A 19014-nucleotide genomic window follows, 5' to 3' on the forward strand; every position below is an offset into this window, starting at 1 on the left:
TTAAGATTAATCTTAATTTTTTATTGGAGTATAGTTGCTTTACAATGTTGTGTTAGTTTCAGGTGTACTGCACAGTGAATCAGTTATACGTATACACAGATCCCCTCTTTTTCAGACTCTTTTCCCGTGTAGGTCATTATAGAATATTGAGTAGCGTCCCCTGTGCTATATAGGAGGTTCTCATTTGTTATCTATTTTAGACATAGTAGTGTGTATATATGTTAGTTCCAATCTCCCAATCCATCCCACCCTTTCCCCTCCTTGGTATCCATAAGTTTGAGATTAATCTTACAATCACTGACATGTCTTCAGTTAAGTCATAGCATTTTCTCTCTTAATCATACATAAATACTGTAATGGTCTGTCTTATTCAGTGGTATCTTGGAAAAATGGACATGCATTAAGTTGTTCTTTTATACTGATGTTAGATTTGATGTACTAATTTTCATTTAAAACTATTTCAAATATTTAAAAATTATGTTCTTTACAGAAACTTGGTGGAAAGAAATTGCACATTGTTCAGGCCTCCTTCTTTCCTGGGTCATTAACGTTAATTACCCTGCTCAGTTCAGTTTCACTCTATGTCTTGTAGAGCAGGGAAGAATTTTTAAGTGGATCATCCTTTCAAGAGCACTTTTTAAAATCCATTTCTGTGCCAATCATTATCAAGATAATTTCTGCTTCAAGTAAGACATTCTGCCTAAATTCAAGCCCTAAGAGCCAGGAGAGAATAAAAATTAATTCAAATGATATACATGGGCTAGCATTTCATGATCTTGCTTTTCATATCATATTTAGGCTTTCTTAAAATTTCCCGAGATACCTAGCTATCATCAAGGTGTAGACTCCAATTTAAACTAACACAGGGCTTTTCTTCACAGTAGATCTTGTGCTACCAGAATTTAAAGGAACTTACTTATTTCCTTCCCCTGTGCAAGAGAACAGACATTGTGGCCTTCTCTCAGTGAATCCCGTCAAGTTGCCTTTAAACCACTTCTCTGTGGGAAAGCTAGAAAACACATACCTAAAAAAAAACACTGATTTTTGACTTGCTTTTACATGGCATTTAAAACTACATGAATATTATACGTTGAAGAATAGGTGACAGAAGTTATTTCTGTGTGGTTTTCAAGTACACTCTTTGCATATAAATGCCAATAAATGGGCCTTTCTTTCTCTACTCTTAGGAAAAGGAGGAATCATATTAAGCCCATCCCAAGCTGTAGAGTGGTTTAGCTTCTTCTCTTGCCTGTCCCCATAGGAACAAGAATTGCAAGCTGACCCCATTCCAAGATGTTAGGTGAGTGACAGGGCTTCAAGGAAAGGGAGGTGAGCTCACAGGAGCATTGAAGATATCAGAGACGAGCGCCATGGAACAGAAATCTTTGGGAGAAGACTGGCTAAGTAAGGAGGAGAAGTGAGTGGTTTCTCTCTCTGGATACAGGTCAAACAGCAGCTCAGAAGGATGGTAATGCTGCCAGGAAATGAAAACACATACGTTAACAAAGAAATATGGATTTTTAATGGTCGTTTGAGGCTTGATAGTCCTAACCCTCGAGCTGTAGATAGTCTCTGCAGGCTTTAAAGCACGCTTCTCCACTTCACTGTGCATCGGATCACCAGGAGTTCGTTAAAAGACTCTCTGAATCAGTATGTCTGGGGAGGGAGCCTGAGAAACTGCATTTGTAACAGACCCTCAGATGGTACTGTGATGTGACTGGGCCATGGTCCACACTTTGAGGAGCAAAAGCTTAAAATCTCAAGGCAATTTTTTTTTCATTTCTTTTAATTGAAGTATAGTTGATTTACAACATTGTGTTAATTTCTGCCATACAACAAAGTGATTCTGTTGTACACACACACATATGTACATGTATATGTATATACATATATATACATTCATTTTTTAGATTCTTTTCCAACATGGTTTATCACAAGATACTGAGTATAGTTCCCTGTGCTCTACAGTAGGACCTTGTTTATCCATCCTATTTATAAAAGCTCACATCTTTAAGAGCTTGCAGGTTTGTTGAAGTAGGCCTCCAAGGGACAAATGGTATGTGCTGGGCCCCTGGTTCTTAGCCTTGTCTCCCCATTCAGATCACCCAGGGAACCTGAAGTGCTTGAACCTGAACTCCATCCGGGTGCCCCCCCTAGAGATTTGGATTCATTTATTCTGGGGTGTAGTCTGGACACCGGGATTTTCAAAGCTCCCATGTGATTCTCTCCCAAGTGGCCGGGCTAAGAACTGCCAGCTGAGAGCTGCCCCTGTAGATACTACATATTTCCTGTCATCCAGAGAGTTGAGGTTAGGTGATTTGTTACATTCCAAAGGGGGCTCTGTGTTGACAGAGAAGGCGACCAGTGCTCCAGACCATAAATCCACATGAACTTTGGAGGAGAGAAAGAAATGTTTCCTGCTGTCTCATGGATAGCTTCTGAGAAGAGCAAGGATTTGAAGGGAACTTTGTAGGGCTGGAGAGGTTGTCAATAGGCCTGGATGTTTGGGGAGCTTGAACCAGGGCCTGGTCATAAAAGTAAATATGTCAGCTGGCTGGGGACGTGGTAAAAAAAGCTGGCCAGCACAGAGGGCAGAAGCCCTTAAATGGCAGGCTTAGCGGTGGTGCCTAAACCAAGAAGCAGTGGTGAAGAATTAGAGTGATGAGAGATCGTGGTCATGATAGATTACAGTGGTGACAAATTGCAGTACCCCAGTGCTGGCAACACTGGCATGCCAATTACCCATCAATAGCACACACTTGTATGATACAACACACTGGTCATGAGGTTTGAATTCAGAGCCAGATTGCCTGAGTCAGATCCCATTTCCACTGCTAGTTAGCTGTGCTGTCTTGGGTAAATCAATTTCTCTCTCTGTCTCAGTTTCCTCATCTGTAAACTAGAGATAAAAAGTCATACTGGGATGAGGACTTCCCTGGCAGTCCAGTGGTTAAGACTCCGCACTTCCAATACAGGGGGGTGCAGGTTCGATCCCTGGTCAGGGAACTAAGATCTCATATGCCATGCAGCCAAAAAAAAGAGGAAAAAGTCGTACTAACTTTATAGCTATTTGGCTGTATTAGAACAGTATTTGGCTTTAAATAAATGCTTAGTATTTGTTAATGATCATTATCACATTGCTTGGCATTTCATCATTCTGTTCATTTATAACTACTTACCAAAGTAGGAGTTGGTAAGTAGTTGTAAGTAGTTTTAAGTGGGATGTTACTAGATTCTGCCTCGCTGTCCCTGAGACAGCAACTTATGAAGGCATTATGGCACAAGAGAACCCATCCATGTCAAGTTGTGGCACTATATGAAAAGGCAAAGCCCACCTGATCTAACTGGCATTGGGCTGATGGATGGCATGGTTCTGGAATAGACAGAGGGGTGAGGATGAAAGGCACCAGAGTTGGGAAGATGACCTGATCGCACCAGGCCAGGTAGAATTTGAAAGGGACAGGAAGCGGTTCCGTCTGCAGGTCATGAGGTGGAGAACCTGGATAAGCTGTGGCACAATGGAAATGGACAGAATTCTTATTCTGAAGATTTTATTTAGTGAAAACTCAGCTACAAGGGCTATAAAAGGTAAGAATGGAAAGGATTTTCAGGAAGACCACAGAGTGGAAAGCAACAGTAGCTTCTAAAATGAACTCCGTAAGTGCAGTGATATGTACGAGCTCCCTCATTATTCTCTTCCGACTCTTTGATTTATTTCCTGAAGCTTCTGTTCTGTGCCATCAATTCACATACCTAAATAAGGTTTTAGGTTCCCGTGCCCCACGTGGAAACTGCATAAGATTTTATTTGGAGTGGACAAGTAAGTTTTCAAAAGAGTGTCAAACCAAGAACAAGAACATACTCATCATAATTTCTGTTTTGAAAGATGAAACATTTAGTAATATTTGGGAATTTCATGTTTCCATTTGAGTTGTTTCCTCTTCTGTATGTGACAACAGAACTAGGGGAGTGAAAGGAGGATTCATTACTTCTCCTCGTGCTTGTCTACTTACATTTTTGGCTTCAACCAAAATGGAATGCCAAGAGGAGATTAGAAGAGATTTATATTACTAAAAAGGCAAGACTTCTAGTTTTTTAATTGCTTGTCTGGTATATTTATTGAAATTATATGCTCTTTTTTTCTTCAAAGATACTTAGAATAGATTCCCCCCCTCCCTCCTTGATTTAGGGATGTAAGGAAATAGGGGATGAGAACAGAATCAAAGAAGACAAGGTGTGATAAACACAGGCATTTGCAACAGAACAGAGCAGGGCTGGGACTAGGGTGAGGAAAGTGAGGTGCAAGTTTTAAGGGTGTGCTAAAACAGTCATCAGAATGAACAATTAAATGTAGCAATTTTTAAAAACCAATGTTATCACCAAAGATCTACAATGGACAAAATAGCAACAAAAATTTTAGAAGACCTGGGCAAGTTCTAATGACCAGGTTTATCTCCTGGTGGGAGTGTGGATCCATGTCAGCTTCTCTTTGGAGCGGGCTGCCTTTGTCCCTAGGATTCTGCATAAGGGATGTTTTGCCGAAGTGAACATGATGAATGTGAAAATCTTCCATAAATCCAGAGTGACTGTGGCAGTGGATTCCTTTCCCATTACAATTAACAGTGTCAACGATGGTTATGTGCTTTGAGTTCCAACAGACGGAGGTTTATCAGTTCACGGCTGAGCCAAGCATGAAACCAAAGCAAGTTTGAAATCCCCAAGGATGTTTCTCACTGGGGTCGCTCAGCCAGGGGCCGGGTCGGCCACTTTCCGGTGATTGAACCGGAGTTTTCCGTCTATCTACAGAACGAGTTCTGTGCCTCCGGCTGCAGTGCAGGCCTGCCCACAGTACCCTGCCAGCGTGTTTACACCCTGACCTGGAAGGACCAGCTAAGGGTGAGAAAGCAATTTGCTCTCCGTGTCCATCTCATGCTTGTTTGGTTGGCCAAGACTGGCCATGCATGCTGTGGATGGTCCCGAGGCTTTCAGGGCTCATGGGAAAGCTCTCCAGTCATGGAGGCAAACCCATGTCAACTGGCAGTATATCCGCTTAGCATTCCCCACCTCAGTCCATGAAATTCCGACACCTAGAGAGACAGAACACCATGTGCCTCTCAATGATTTCTCACTGCTTAGAGTAAATATTTTATATAAATAAACACTTGAATATTTTAGCCCGTTACTTGGAGCGCTGAACTGTCTTCCGAGAGGTGAATCATCTTAGAGGCAAATCTTAGAGATGACATCAGTGACAGCTTGTCTCATTTTGTTCAAAGATACTCACAGGGAAGGTCCTCGATTTGTTTCCAGTTGATTTAATGATAAAGCAATGGAGTGACACTACAATTTTTGAAAACTCTGAACTGCCAATATTATAGTGAGACTTCTGAGGAGTAAATGTCATCGTTTTATTTCAATAATTGATGGGCTCTTATGTGGAAAGACAAGGCTTCCCAGGTGGCTCAGTGGTAAAGAATCTGCCGGCCAGTGCAGGAGACACAGGTTTGATCCCTGGATTGGGAAGATCCCCTGGAAGAGGAAATGGCAACCCACTCCAGTATTCTTGCCTGGAAAATTCCATGGACAAAGGAGCCTGGTGGGCTATAGTCCATGGGGTCTCAGAGAGTCAGATATGACTGAGCACACACGCACACATATGGAAAGACAACTCTTGGGCGTGGGTTCTTAGGCAAATTTGGCCACCACCTTACTGACCTCTGCTGAGAAATTAAAATTATAAATAGGAAATACTTTAAACATATAAAAGAGCCACCAACTGTAAGCATAAAACAAGGCATTTTACTATTGATTTTGAATAATTTTAAACTATACAGTCCAGGGAATTCTCCAGGCCAGAGTACTGGAGGGGGTAGCCTTTCCCTTCTCCAGGGATCTTTCCATCCCAGGGATCAAACCCAGGTCTGCTGCATTGCAGGCAGATTCTTTACCAGCTGAGCCACAAGGGAAGCCCAAGAATACTGGAGTGGGTAGCCTATCCCTTCTCCAGCAGGGGATCTTCCCGACCCAGGAATCAAACCGGGGTCTCCTGCATTGCAGGCGGATTCTTTACCAGCTAAGCTATCAGGGAAGCCCATGATTTTAAACAGTATTTATCAAATACATTTTCAGAGTCTTGACCCCAGGTAACGTCACCATCCCCTCATTTTTTTCGGTCCTTTCTCGACATGTGATCAGAGTTGTTAACAGTAACTTCATCCAGTTGCTGCCACACAATGAATTCTATATGAACATCAACTTATATGCTTCTGCCAGGCCAAGGGGTTGCTTCACACAAGAGTCTACCCCAAGCTGTTTGCCATGTGCACTCAAGCTGCATCAGCTTCCATGGCTAAGTACACTGGCTGGGGAAAGAGGGATCCCCCACCTGCCCCTGTTCCTGGGGTTGACCCAGCCCCGCTGAGGAGGCTCACGGGCTGTGTCTGCCGCTTTCGCCTCCACCCCCAGGGATTAGCTCTGGCCTACTTCTCCAGTTTCTCCCTGATGGGGGCTGCAGCTGTGATGACCTCGGTGGCTTGACTTGGAGAATGACACTGAAAAGCAGAGAAAGGCAGCTTGGCCCCTCCTGCCCACCCCCCTCCCCTTATCATGTTCTGATCCATAACCAGATGGCATTCAGCGATCTGGCTCCTGCAGGCCGGAGCTGGCTGCGATGGGTGTGCTCTCTCCTCTAATCCACTGTAGCCCTGCCAGCTTGAGGTCAGAACCACCCCATTGCCCCCACTGCCAGCCGGGGCTGAGGCTGTAACCATTATCTGTGATCTCTCTGCTGACTTGCCTCCGAGGAGATCCATAGCCCACAGGCACATCTATGGGGTGAGGGAGGGCAGATAGGCTTGGTATCTCAGGTTTGGTATCTGACTTACCCCAAGTATCAAAATTACCTGGAGGGCTTTTAAAGCCCTGCCCCCAGAGGTTCCCTTTCAGTCCTCAGAAGCAGCACCCATTTGGCTTAATGATCTGCTGTCACCATCTTGAAATTCTAGTCATTATTCTCACTGTGGGGCCCCGCGGGTTCATTTGGCCCTGGGCCCTGCTTGTGATCGCCAGTCCCATCAGGAGATCCAAAGGGCAGCCTGCGAATTCGCATTTCCAACCAGTGATGCATTTCCCAGATGATGGGGACGCTGCCATGTCAGAAGTACTGTCCCTAGTAGTTGAGATGTTCAGGAAATTTCTTTCATGGGGGTTTTTCCTGATGCACATAACTGTTGACTGAATCTGCAACTTATAATGATTTGCACTATATATTCTCTTCTGTATGTTTTGTAAGACAGATGAGCAAGATATGAGACCAAACCATTGTGGTCTCCATGAGCTACAAAATGGCCTTTCCAAAACTCTCTTCCTATTGTAAGGGAGCCCAAAAGCATCTGTGGCCCTGATAGTTATTTTAATTTGGCAAAGGAATTGACTAGACTTTCTTTAAAACAGCTCATAAAAGCAGGTTTTATGTGCCCACTCTTATCGAAATAACACTGTGACTTATTCTTGCCGAGTAGACATAAAATACTTTCATTAATGAATGGAAAAATGTCAACTAAACAGGGGAAAACAACTGAAATTAGCCCAGCAATTTGATGTCTAGCCCTGGTAGAACCCAGATTCTGAGCTAAGCTCTGTGTGGCTACCAGTTCAACACATTTGTATTTGCTCATTCTCACAGTGGAGTGTCCTCAATGAGAGTCAAACCCCATGATGACAGACAAGGGTCCGTTTGTTTTGTCCTATGTTCCCTCCATAGAATCAGGGAAAGTTTACCCTTTAATTAAATGATGGCAGTTAAATCGTTTTTTTTCCTCAACTTTTCCAGCGGAAGTAGTAAGTTCCTTTTATTTTTCCTTCATTCATTGGAAGCCTAAAGTTTCTGGAAAACCATCCTCGTGGTTGTCCTCTGGCTCTTTCCCATAAGGTCATCAGTCATTGGTTTAAAGAGGGGGCAAGGAAAGGACTGTTTATTTCATGTGGATAAGAAATTCCCTCAGCAGAAAGTGCTTGGGGCCCTAACTGCCTCGGTGACAGGGAAAGCATGTCACAGCTGAGTTGCCTTCCCCTGGCAGTAAGCCCTGCCCTAGCCCAGTGAAGTCGGACCCCCTGACAGCATCCTTTCTCCTCCTGCATACACAGAACCCTTAGATTAGGAAGGGCTTGCTCAGGCACGGGGTTACCTTCTATAAGATCACCAAGGATTTGTCTTGAAAAATGAATCTAAAGAAAAGTAAAGGCAAGAGAAGTGAAGTGGGGCGAGGGGTGGGGGGCGGCAGAAGCAGGTTTGGGAACTTTTAATCAATTGTGATCATTTCCCTTTAAGATGTTGTCAGGGCCACTGTTTTGAGGAAAGTAGAAAATACAGATGTTCCCAGGTAAGACTTCAAACACTCTTGTCATATTCCTGATGTTCTTGTTTTCCTGTTCAGCTCACATTTTCACCATTATTTCTGTTGCTGTGACAACTCATGCTCATATAAAACTTAATGGATGTGCTCATAAGTACGCTTTACATCAATTTGTAAAAGCACTGGTGCCTTGTAGAATCCTTTCAGGTGTATTTAAATACTATGGATTCCAGTGACGGTCATATGTTTATCTTTTTAGCCACCATTTTATCCATAAAACAGTTATTCCCACCACCACCACCATCATCATCATTGTCAGGAAGGATGGATTGATTTACATTAGTATTTGGATGAAAGGAGAAAAGGTGTCCATAAACTGCATGTAACGTTTCAATCATAGTTTTGTCTGAATTACTTTTAATTCAAGATATTGAGGAAAGCTAAAGAGTTATCTACAGTTTTCCCTATTTAACAGATAGTGAGCATCAAATTTTAATTTTTAAATGGAAACAGGGATTGATCCAACAGGCATTTCAGCGATGCACCTTGAAGAGAGAGTTTCATCGCTTCGCCCTGCCATTTCCTGTGACATCTGTTGGGTTTTGCTGCCATCTGCTGGCCATTTCATAGAAACGCTTTCACCTGATTGACATAGGAGTCTTGGAACCTTGCTCAGAAACTCTTTTTTGTTTCAGCCCGTGTCCACACATTCTCCTGCCGTCATTTGTAAGCCTGTCCGCTGGTTTGAATCTGGTCTCCCATTGCTAATACACTCACGCGCCTGTAATTGTCTCCTTGTGACAGAAGCCCTGACATGCTGAGGTCGGAAGTCTCCTTTTCCATGGGAGGAAGGCACTCGTCCACAGACTCCAACAAGGCCTCCAGCGGAGACCTCTCCCCTTATGACAACAACTCCCCTGTGCTGTCTGAGCGCTCCCTGCTGGCTATGCAAGAGGACGTGGTGCCGGGGGGCTCAGAGAAGCTTTACAAAGGGCCGGAGCCGTGTGTGCGCCGGGTGGGCCTCTTGCCCTCCTCGAAGTCGAGGGAGAGTTCTCCTGGACCAAAGCTTGGCAAAGGTAATTCATCCAGTCCCTCTGATTGCATGTGGCCTGGTGTGGGTGCTTTGGACCTGGTCTCCAACCCTTCCTTGTTTCATGTTTCCCTAATTCAACGAGCATTTACTGAGGAGGACCTGCCGAACACTGATCCTGGGTCCGAGTCCCTGCACACCCAGCTAGGTGGGAAGCAGTCTCCAGCTGGGTGAGCCCCAGACAGTCCCAGCTGACTCTCCCCTCCAGCATCCGAGGAACCTGCTGGCTCCTGGCCTGTGGGCTTGGGTACATATCTTTCAGTCTAAGATGGCACCCCACCATTGCTGTTACTTTTATACAGAGAACAAGCTGAACTCACTATATAATGAGCAGGCATGTTCCAAATAAGTCTCCATGCCAATGAAGACTTTTAGGCAAAAGAAGATTTCCATGGTCAAATACATTTGGGAAAGGCTGAGTTAACCAAGCTAACAGTGTTTCTGCTGTACAAGTTCTCAAAAACCTTTACACTGCTAGCAGGCACCATGAATTTCCACAATGGGAGGGAGGGGATGGTTTTCTCAAATGGATTTGACCACTGAATGTTCAATTTGTACTCCCCCTCCACAGAACAATTCCTCAGGGTCAGGACTCACAGGATACTTTTTAACTGATCATTGGAAGACACAGTACAAATTCTTGCTGCTGTATCACAAATATATAGTTTTATCTGAAGAGTCACTCTGAAAGAGCTCCTTTTTTTGGTGTGTTTAATCATAGCAGCTTTACTTTTATTTCACAAGTATTTGTTTCAAAAAATTCTTTTAATTTACAGTGAACAGAGTAGCTGGTGTTTCTATCAGGCATAAAATTTCTTTTTAAAATGTGAAAGTACTTGCCTCATCCGTGAAATGGACTCAGGGACATCTCTTCAGGGTTAAATGAGAGAATGAATGCATGTGAACACGGGGAAGCACCGGTAGACATTTGCTTCTAGAAATAGTCATTATCATCACATTGCCGAATTAGTTTGTTTAGATGCTAAGTCATGTCTGACTCTTTGTGACCTCACAGACTGTAGCCCACCAGGCTCCTCTGTCTGTGGAATTTTCCAGGCAAGAATACTGGAGTGGGTTGCCATTTCCTTCTCCAGGGAATCTTCCTGACCCAGGGATCGAACCCATGTCTCCTGCATTGGCAGGTGGGCTCCTTACCACTGAGCCACCTGGGAAGCTCTTAGGTTTCAGGATTGTAGTAAGAGTTAAATGAGATGGTGGGAACACCTAAGATAGAGCCTTAGTCTGTAAATATTTACAGACAGATTGGGGGAGTGTATGAATAAACACATGCAGGACTGTGAGTCTGGTGATGCCGCAGAGGAGTATTCCCTAGGCATACTGAGATAAACGAACTATAACCATTGTTCCTCTGTCTCTATGTTGATGCGGTTGGAACTGTTGTCACCCATGACAATTACCTAGGGCTGCCATAACAAGTGAAAACAAACTTAGTGATTTAAAACAACACAAAAATTTATTATCATACAGTTCTGGACGTCAGAAATCTAAAATGGGTCCACAGGGCTGTGTTCCTTCTGGAGACTTTAGGGAACAATCTGTTTCCTTGCCTTTTCCAGCTTCTGAGGCTGCTTGCATTCCCTGGTTTATGGCCCTTTCCTCCATCTTTAAAGCCAGAAACAGCATCTTCTATCTTGCTTCCCTTTTATAAAGACCTTTGTGATTACACTCAGCTCACACAGATAATCCAGGATCATCTCCTCATTCCAAAATCCAGAATTTAGGCACACCTGCCAGACTCTTTTCACTGTAACATCTTCACAGATTCTGGGGATCATGACTTACTCTGTCTACCACAGCCATCAGAGAGAAAGAGCATTTTCGTGAATCCCAAATGGAATAGGCCTCTTAAAAGGCAGGTCTGCATCATATTCTGTCTTGTATTCATCACAATCTCGAATATAGTACTTTGAGTAGAAGAGATGTCATAAAAATATTTATTGATTTGTTTTTAATCTTCAGTTTTCATTTTGAGTTACATACTTTTTTTTTTTTTTTTACACTTCTTCCTAGATATGGCAGAGGAGGCTTTCAATATCTGGGGAACTTGGCATTCAACATTAAAAAGTGGATCCAAAGACCCAGGAATGACAGGTGAAGGATTATATTTTAAAACTAATATTGCACTTACTTTTAAAGTTAATTTTCTTTGCTTTTCACCTTACTATCATCATATTACACGCTTCTCAGATATTATTTGAAAAATGCTGTGTCAACTTAGGGGGAATATTCACAACCTAAAAGTTGAGTGTTATATTTTATTTGGGGGGAATTTTTAGGACTCCAAGCTGGGGAGACTTGGAGTAGTGTGAGAGAACTGCTTTGAGGAGGCAAGGGAAGGAGCCAGGTTATATAGACGTTTGTAACAAAGGGTAGGTAGTCTGAGTGTCAAAAGATTATTGTTAATTAAAGGAAACCAGATATCTCAAGTTAAGGAATTTAGCACTTTTCTATGTATGGGAAGATGCAAGAGTCTGGGCTCACTGAAATCATTCCTTTGATCTGCACCTCAGCTACCTGGGGCCAGTATCCTGTATTTTCATGTCCTGAGCTTCCTCAGGACTCACCACAGGGAGTGGCTGCAGGAAGTGGCCACCATCTGATGACTTCTAGGTGACAGGTATTCTTTTTTTTCCTGAGTTTCTTCAGGGTGGCTCACATTGTAGGGCTGCAATCACTGAGGGCTGTGACATCCTTGTTTACTGATATAACAGGAAATATCCCATTTCCCAGCTGGAAATAGGGGGAAAGGAGATAAAGCTGTACCTTTCCACCAAAGTACATCAATCTTTGACTTTATTTCATTTCATTTGCAAGAGTTTTTAAAGATAGTTATAATCATTCTGACTGTGTACCTTTATATGATTTGTCTACCTTTCATTCTCCAGTTATTTTCCATTATTGTTGTTAAGGGCTGTGTAGTATTTTGGATGCATATTCATAGTTTATAGCCCAGTGTTGGGACCACTGAGTTGTTTCCATTTTTTTAGTGATGTTGCAATAAGTTAATGTCAGGGATCTCTTTTGTATACTTTTTGGATTTTGTATTTTAAATTGTAAAAAAAGTTCACAAAATTTTAGAAAGCCAGTTATAAATCTGAAATAGAAAGGTCAGAAAATAGGGAAATTCCTTGGTGGTCCAGTAGTTAGGGCTCCATGCTTCTACTTCTGGGGACCTAGGTTCCATCTCTAGTTGGGGATATAAGATCCTGCAAGCTGTGTGATGCAGCCAAAAAAAAAAAAAAAAAAACAGAATAAGAAAGTGGGTCAAAATATAATGAACCTATCCAAGAATTCAGAGGTATAGTCACTTCACATTCCATAGAGGATACAGTGGCTTGTGTTGCATAACCATAGTGGCAGCGCCATTTCACGGTATTGTCCATGTCACTTTAATCTCATTGGTATTGCAAATCACTGGCTTTGCATTTGGGTTTCTTTAAAAAACAAAATTATATTTCTTATTATCATTTGCCTGTATTTCTCACCAGTATTTTTCAATTTTTCTATTAATCAGCTGAATTTCACCCACAGATTATCCTTATGTCATTGGCTATTTATGTATGCTAGTGTTTTTAAAATTGATTCTTACAAACTCTTCTTATAATAAAGGCATTAACCCTTTGACCACATTGTTTGCCACTGATATTCCTTGCATTTTCTCCCTTTTTGCATATCTGGACATTTTTTAATGTTTTACATGAGTAATTCTATCTCTTGTGTGTGAATTCTTTCACAAAATTTATCTTAACTTTTACTTAAGCATTGGCAAATTAGTCATCTATACACTTTTCTCTGTCACAATATTTCATTATTTTAACTGTTAATTCTTTAATCCATCTGGAATATATGTTAATATACAATATGAGGGCTTCCCTGGTGGCTCAGATGGCAAAGAATCCTCCTGCAATGTGGGAGACCTGGGTTCGATCCCTGGGTTAGAAAGAGCTCCTGGAGGAGGGCATATAATATGAAGTGTGTGAATTGTTTTGTTTCCCTGTGTGTGTGTGTGTGTGTGTGTGTGTGTGTATTCCCTTTTTCATTGTTTTGTAATACTTCCCATATTACATTTTTAAAGCATGGTGCATTTTTATTTTAATGGCCTCTACTCCAGTTTGAGTATTTGAGTATTGATCCATTATCTAAGTACATCTCACCTTATCCCATGAACTGCTTTACTGTCTTTTTCCCCAAGGATAAATTATTCCAAAATATCCTGCTCTGTTTTCCTTCTGCTGGTTCAAGTCTGATCTGTCCCTGTGTAAATGCTTATATGCCCCTCTCCCCTCAAAATGATCTCCCTGCTTACTTTTTAAGAAATGAGAGGATGGGGCAAATCAACAGGAGACAGGCAGCCTAGGGACATAAACCCCAGGAACTCCTCATTTGCTTGTGAAACACACTGTTTTGCTCGCCTTTCAATTTCCTGAAGAAAGTTGTATCAGTTAGGGAAGGTTACAAACATCTCCTAAATGTCAGTGGCTTAACCTTTCACAGGTTGATTTATCCTCACTACCCAGTCCAATGTGGATTGTGCAGGGCACTGAGGGGTGGGAATACTGTGCTGCAGTCATGTAGGGGCTCAGGTCAAGTTCCATCTAGCCAGTGGCTCCCCCATCCTCAGAGGCCTCAGAGTCTTCCATGGTTGCTCCATCGTGGGCTAGAAGTGGAGGGAAGAGAACAAGTCCAGACAGCTAGAAGTGCATTTGGTGTTTTTCCTACTAGACCAGGCCTAGAAATGGCTTCCATCTCACCTTTCCACATTTGTTAGCCAGACCTTATCTATGTGGCCGTCCTAACTGCAAGGGAGGCTGGGAAATAGCATCCAGGAAAGAAAGGGGATGATGGGTGAATAAGGAGCCAGTCTCCCCCAAAGTGGCAGGGGTAGAATATACACAGGGGCTGCTGCCTTCAGCTTCTGGCACTAAATGGGGCATTTTCGATTCAATTCATTTATTCCTACGGCTTTGATTGACACAAGAGAAACATGGAAACACTATAATGTATGTCTCCTCCGGATTGCAAGTTGCACTGAACAGGAAGAGAATGTTCCTTTTACCTTCTAGGTTCAGAAAAGTTTCCATAAGCACGTCAGAGAGGGGCTTTCCAAAGGCAGAAATTAAGGCACAGGACTCTTTAGTCTCATTTGACAGTGAAGCTGCCCGAGTCCAGGCATCTGTCTTTGGAGCTGTTACATGAATCGTGCCGATAATCAAGGTCTCTTGGTCAGGTCTCTTACAAGGAAGTTTTCTACCGTAGTCAGCCACAGCTAAGCATGTCCTGTGCTTTAAAAAATTTTTTGCAACTGGCAAGGCACCCCAAGAGGGAGCTACAAACCAATTGCATTTCTCGTCCTTCTCTCTGGCTCCCAGGTTCCTACGGCGACATTTTTGAAAGCAGCTCCCTCCGCCCGGGGCCCTGCTCCCTGTCTCAAGGGAACCTGTCCCCCAATTGGCCCCGGTGGCAGGGGAGCCCCACAGAACTGGACAGCAGTGCGCAGGCTATTCGGAGGACTCAGACCACGAGCCCGGCGGCCGAGGCGAGGGCGCACGCCCCAGTGGCCCGCGTCTGCAGCACGCCCCACATCCAGGGCGGCGGGCAGCCTACCCCGAGGCCGAGGCCGGAGCCGAGCTGGACTCTGAGCAGCGCCGAGGACCTTGCCGAGAGCGAGCCGGAGGGGGCCTGGCTGCAGAGGAGAGCCAAGCCTCTGCCCCAGAGACCTGCAGAGGGTACCAGGCACGACAAGCGGCCTCCTCCTCCTTATCCTGGTCCAGGAAAGTCAACCGTAGCATCCCCGGCCCACCAAGCCACCGAGCCACCGCTGTGGAGGCCGCGGAGGCCGGAAGAAGGCTCCGGAACAGCTTCGCAGGAGGGAAGTCAAACAGTCGAGCCGCAGCGAGGGCACCAGGCCGCCCAGCAGAAAGCGAGCAGCGCCTATCCCAGTCCCGCTGGTGATCAGAACAGTAAGACCTTGGGGGAACCCAACTGGCTCGACTGGCAGAGGGAGCGATGGCAGATCTGGGAGCTCCTGTCCACCGACAACCCCGATGCCCTCCCGGAAACGCTGGTCTGAGCCCCCCACGCTCACCCCTCACCTCCCAAACAGCCTTCTTCCACTCAGTAGGGGAAAAAGTGGGTGTTGGACAATTGGGCACTTACTTGTTTTTCTTCTTTTACACTTAAAAAAAAATAAACACGAGAAAAGTCAGTTCACTTAAAGATAGTGCACCCTAGGACCCTGACCCTTTATAATAAGATTCTATTGCATAGCCAGCCTTCAGAATAAAACAAAAATGTATGCTAACGTCCGATCTAAAAGCTATTCACATTGGCTCTGTATAAGATAAAATTCTCGCTTTGGTATAGCTTAATTGTATTTATGTGTCTTCAGTTTTGACTCCTGTATATTCTGTAACAGATTATGTATGATAATCCTATATGTTATATTCACAGAAGACAGAAGGAACACTTTTTTAGTCACTTATTCTAAGTAATGAGATTCTATAGAATGTTCTAGAATATGCACAAGCGGGTTTCTGTGCTTTTGCCATAGCTTTTAACTGGGGACAGCCCTTCTTTCAATGCCTAAGAATAACACTAACAAAGCAAAATAGAACAGAATATGAGAAGCCATATTTTTATATACTAGTGAGATACAAAAAGAATATAGTCACTGAATGCTTTTTCATATTGAATATGTTTTAAGGAAAATATTAAATTTGATACATTATGGAATATATTTTTAGAATCTGTTTAGAAAGGATTCAGTTAATGAAACAAGAGAAAGGCCGTGCCTGACAAAGAAAGAATAATTAAGAACTTGTCCTTCCCATTTTAGGTCAAATTCAACTTTATATAGACCATATATAATATATATTTATAATGTACGATTTCTATGTATTTTTCAAAACTATAAACTGGAATCCAACTATAAAGTGTTTGAGTGAAAAGAGAGTATTCAAATTACAGAACATGGTTTTTCCTTTTGCCCCATCATCAGTATTAACCAAATTATATGCAGTGCTTTGTGAAGTAAATCATATTTGGAAAAAAACGGAGCTCTGTATTCACACTGTGCCAAAGGCTGAGGAAATGTTTTCTTTGGTAATTTTCTGTGTAATGTAAAATGTTCCTACCATACTTCAGCAGTAAATTTGAAGTTTTTCAATGCAAAGCAATTTTTGACCAGCAGGTGGCAATTTGCTTCTGTATTTTATGAGATTTTTTTTTTCACTTCATAAGGGAATGTGTATCATAGGAAAAGATTTTTTTTTTATAAAACATGCTACTCTTAATTTTCATATTGGCGATGACATTTTCAGTGGTGTTTCTTCAAGTTCTTACTTGTGCCATAATGAATAAAAAGTTAAAGCAAAGGCTTTGTTCAATGGCATTAAATCTCATGAATGAACCCACACACCATTCCACATACACACTTCCCTGTCTACAAGTCCAAATGTAATGAATAGTGGCAGTACTATCCACATACAGCTGCTGCTGCTAAGTCACTTCAGTCATATCCGACTCTGTGTGACCCCATAGACGGACAGCCCACCAGGCTCCCCTGTCCCTGGGATTCTCCAGGCAAGAGTACTGGAGTGGGTTGCCACTTCCTTCTCCAATGCATGAAAGTGAAAAGTGAAAGTGAAGTCGCTCAGTCGTGTCCGACTCTTAGTGACCCCATGGACCGCAGCCTACCAGGCTCCTCTGTCCATGGGATTTTCCAGGCAAGAGTACTGGAGTGGGGTGCCATTGCCTTCTCCGATCCACATACAGCTAAAGAGCTAATAAAAAGTCGTAGGTGGCTTGGAGACATAACCCAGTGAAATTGATATTTGTTGCAAGTGAAGGTTGATTGTCATTCATTTGAAACTCAGTTGTTGATGAGGAAGTAGATGGGAACTCGGGTGGTTTCCCACGTGGTGGACAAGTGTTTCCCAACACAATCCTTGTATGTTATATCTACACTACAGGCCTTGGATGCTCCTTCTGTTTCAGGGTTGGAATGATGAAGTCTAGAAATGCTGCCTGACATTTCTTAACCGGGGCCTGGGGGGCGGGCAGTGATAGGTGTCTTTGGGCTCTGCCCTTGGGTCCAGCACTTCTACCACTGGTGGGAATGTGGGAAGGATTTGCCTGCTGGCCTCTGGCTCTTTCTGGCTGCCCCCACACAGCCCAGAGTTGCAAACAAGACCCAGAGCAAATGCTGCCTGATTGTAGATCACAGGTTGCTTACCCATGCCACCTCCCCTCGTCCTCCTCCTGTTGACTCTGTATTTTCTTGGCTTTGAATTTAACCCCTGTCTGGCTAGTTCTTTTTCTCCTTTTTGGACTCAACTACCTGATATATGGGACTGCCCCGCCCCCCACCGCCAAATTTTTGCCCTAACAGTCCTATTTTTTTTAAACTGCCAGATCAGATGGCCCGGAGGTAGATGTCTGTGTCTTAAAAGGTAAAGTATGTTTATCTATTAATGGTCAAATCTAGAATAGTCCAGAAAACATGGCTCAGAATATTTTTATGTAATGCAATTGTGTGTGTATGTGTGTGTGTATGTGTGTGTGCTGTGCCTGTATATGCCCATGTATGTCCATGTAATGAACAATATTCACTCTCCCTCTCTCTTTAGATGGTTTAGGCTGGTGGCCATATTGTTAACTCAGTGAGTGAAAGCTTGTTTATCAGATGCCTTTATCACATTGAAAATAAGCTGTTCTAAAACACACACACACAAGGCACAAAGACCCGAGTCAAAGTTGGAGTCACTTCTAACACCTTGTAAGTGATAGAATACCTGACAAGAAAAAAAATAATAAACTCTTTCAAGTTGGACAAAACTATTTAAAAGGCTATAGAGGTCACTCATTCCTAGGAGCAAAGAGATCCTACAGTCAAGAAGAAGGCTACCTGGTGACACAAATGTCTTGCATCTCTGAATACTGAATCACCATTTTTATGTGTCTGGCAATGAGGCACGATGATAGGACCCAAATGGCCAAACAGGAATTTGTCTTGATCTAAGTGGCTATTAACATACGTGTGTTGTGGGTTTTCATAGAAAAAAAAATCTCTTCTACCAATGGAGTTTGTGCAAATTGAAGAAATTTCTAAATAAGCCCAGCTTGCTTCTTTTTCTTATGCACATTTTAATACACATCTGCTCGGCAGACAAACAGAATTGGGATCAAATCGAAGGAGATACCAGGTCCCCGTTAAGGCCTATGTGTACATCGCTCTGATAAGCAAACTGCAGGAGGCACCAGAACTGAGAAGAAAAGAAATGACTAAGAGTCACACTGAGATGAAAACAAGTCAACATCTCAACCGGACAGAATTTTAAAACAAGACTAAATCAGCAGCAAATGTTCTTGAGAAAAAAAAGAAATCAAAAACAAAGGAAAATTCTGATAAAGCTTGGAATTCTTCGGCACAGGATGACTTCGTGAAGGTGTAGAGGTCCAGACACCGGTCTCTGGAAGTTCGGACCCCTGGCCTGGTGTGGCCTGCGGTCCCCCATGGTGCACACAGCAGCAGCCCCAACTGCAGGCCCC

The 19014-nt window shown here is 43.1% G+C and overlaps 1 protein-coding gene across 5 annotated transcripts in view; it reads left to right on the top strand.

Annotated features, from left to right (window-relative positions):
- Window positions 1–16839, top strand: part of ARHGAP6 (Rho GTPase activating protein 6) — a 511877-nt gene extending 495038 nt beyond the window's left edge. For 4 of the 5 annotated variants that reach the window (XM_070464130.1, XM_020911576.2, XM_070464132.1 and 1 more), the window contains exons 11-13: window positions 9159–9430; window positions 11476–11556; window positions 14835–16839. In XM_070464130.1, coding sequence (XP_070320231.1) covers window positions 9159–9430; window positions 11476–11556; window positions 14835–15535 — 1054 coding nt within the window. In that variant the 3' untranslated portion in view covers window positions 15536–16839. The remainder of the gene's footprint in view (window positions 1–9158; window positions 9431–11475; window positions 11557–14834) is intronic. The other variant, XM_070464131.1, reaches the window with a different exon arrangement.
- The last annotated feature ends 2175 nt before the right edge of the window (window positions 16840–19014 follow it).

Source organism: Odocoileus virginianus, unplaced genomic scaffold (genome assembly GCF_023699985.2).
Source record: "Odocoileus virginianus isolate 20LAN1187 ecotype Illinois unplaced genomic scaffold, Ovbor_1.2 Unplaced_Contig_16, whole genome shotgun sequence".
Taxonomy (NCBI): Eukaryota; Metazoa; Chordata; class Mammalia; order Artiodactyla; family Cervidae; genus Odocoileus; species Odocoileus virginianus.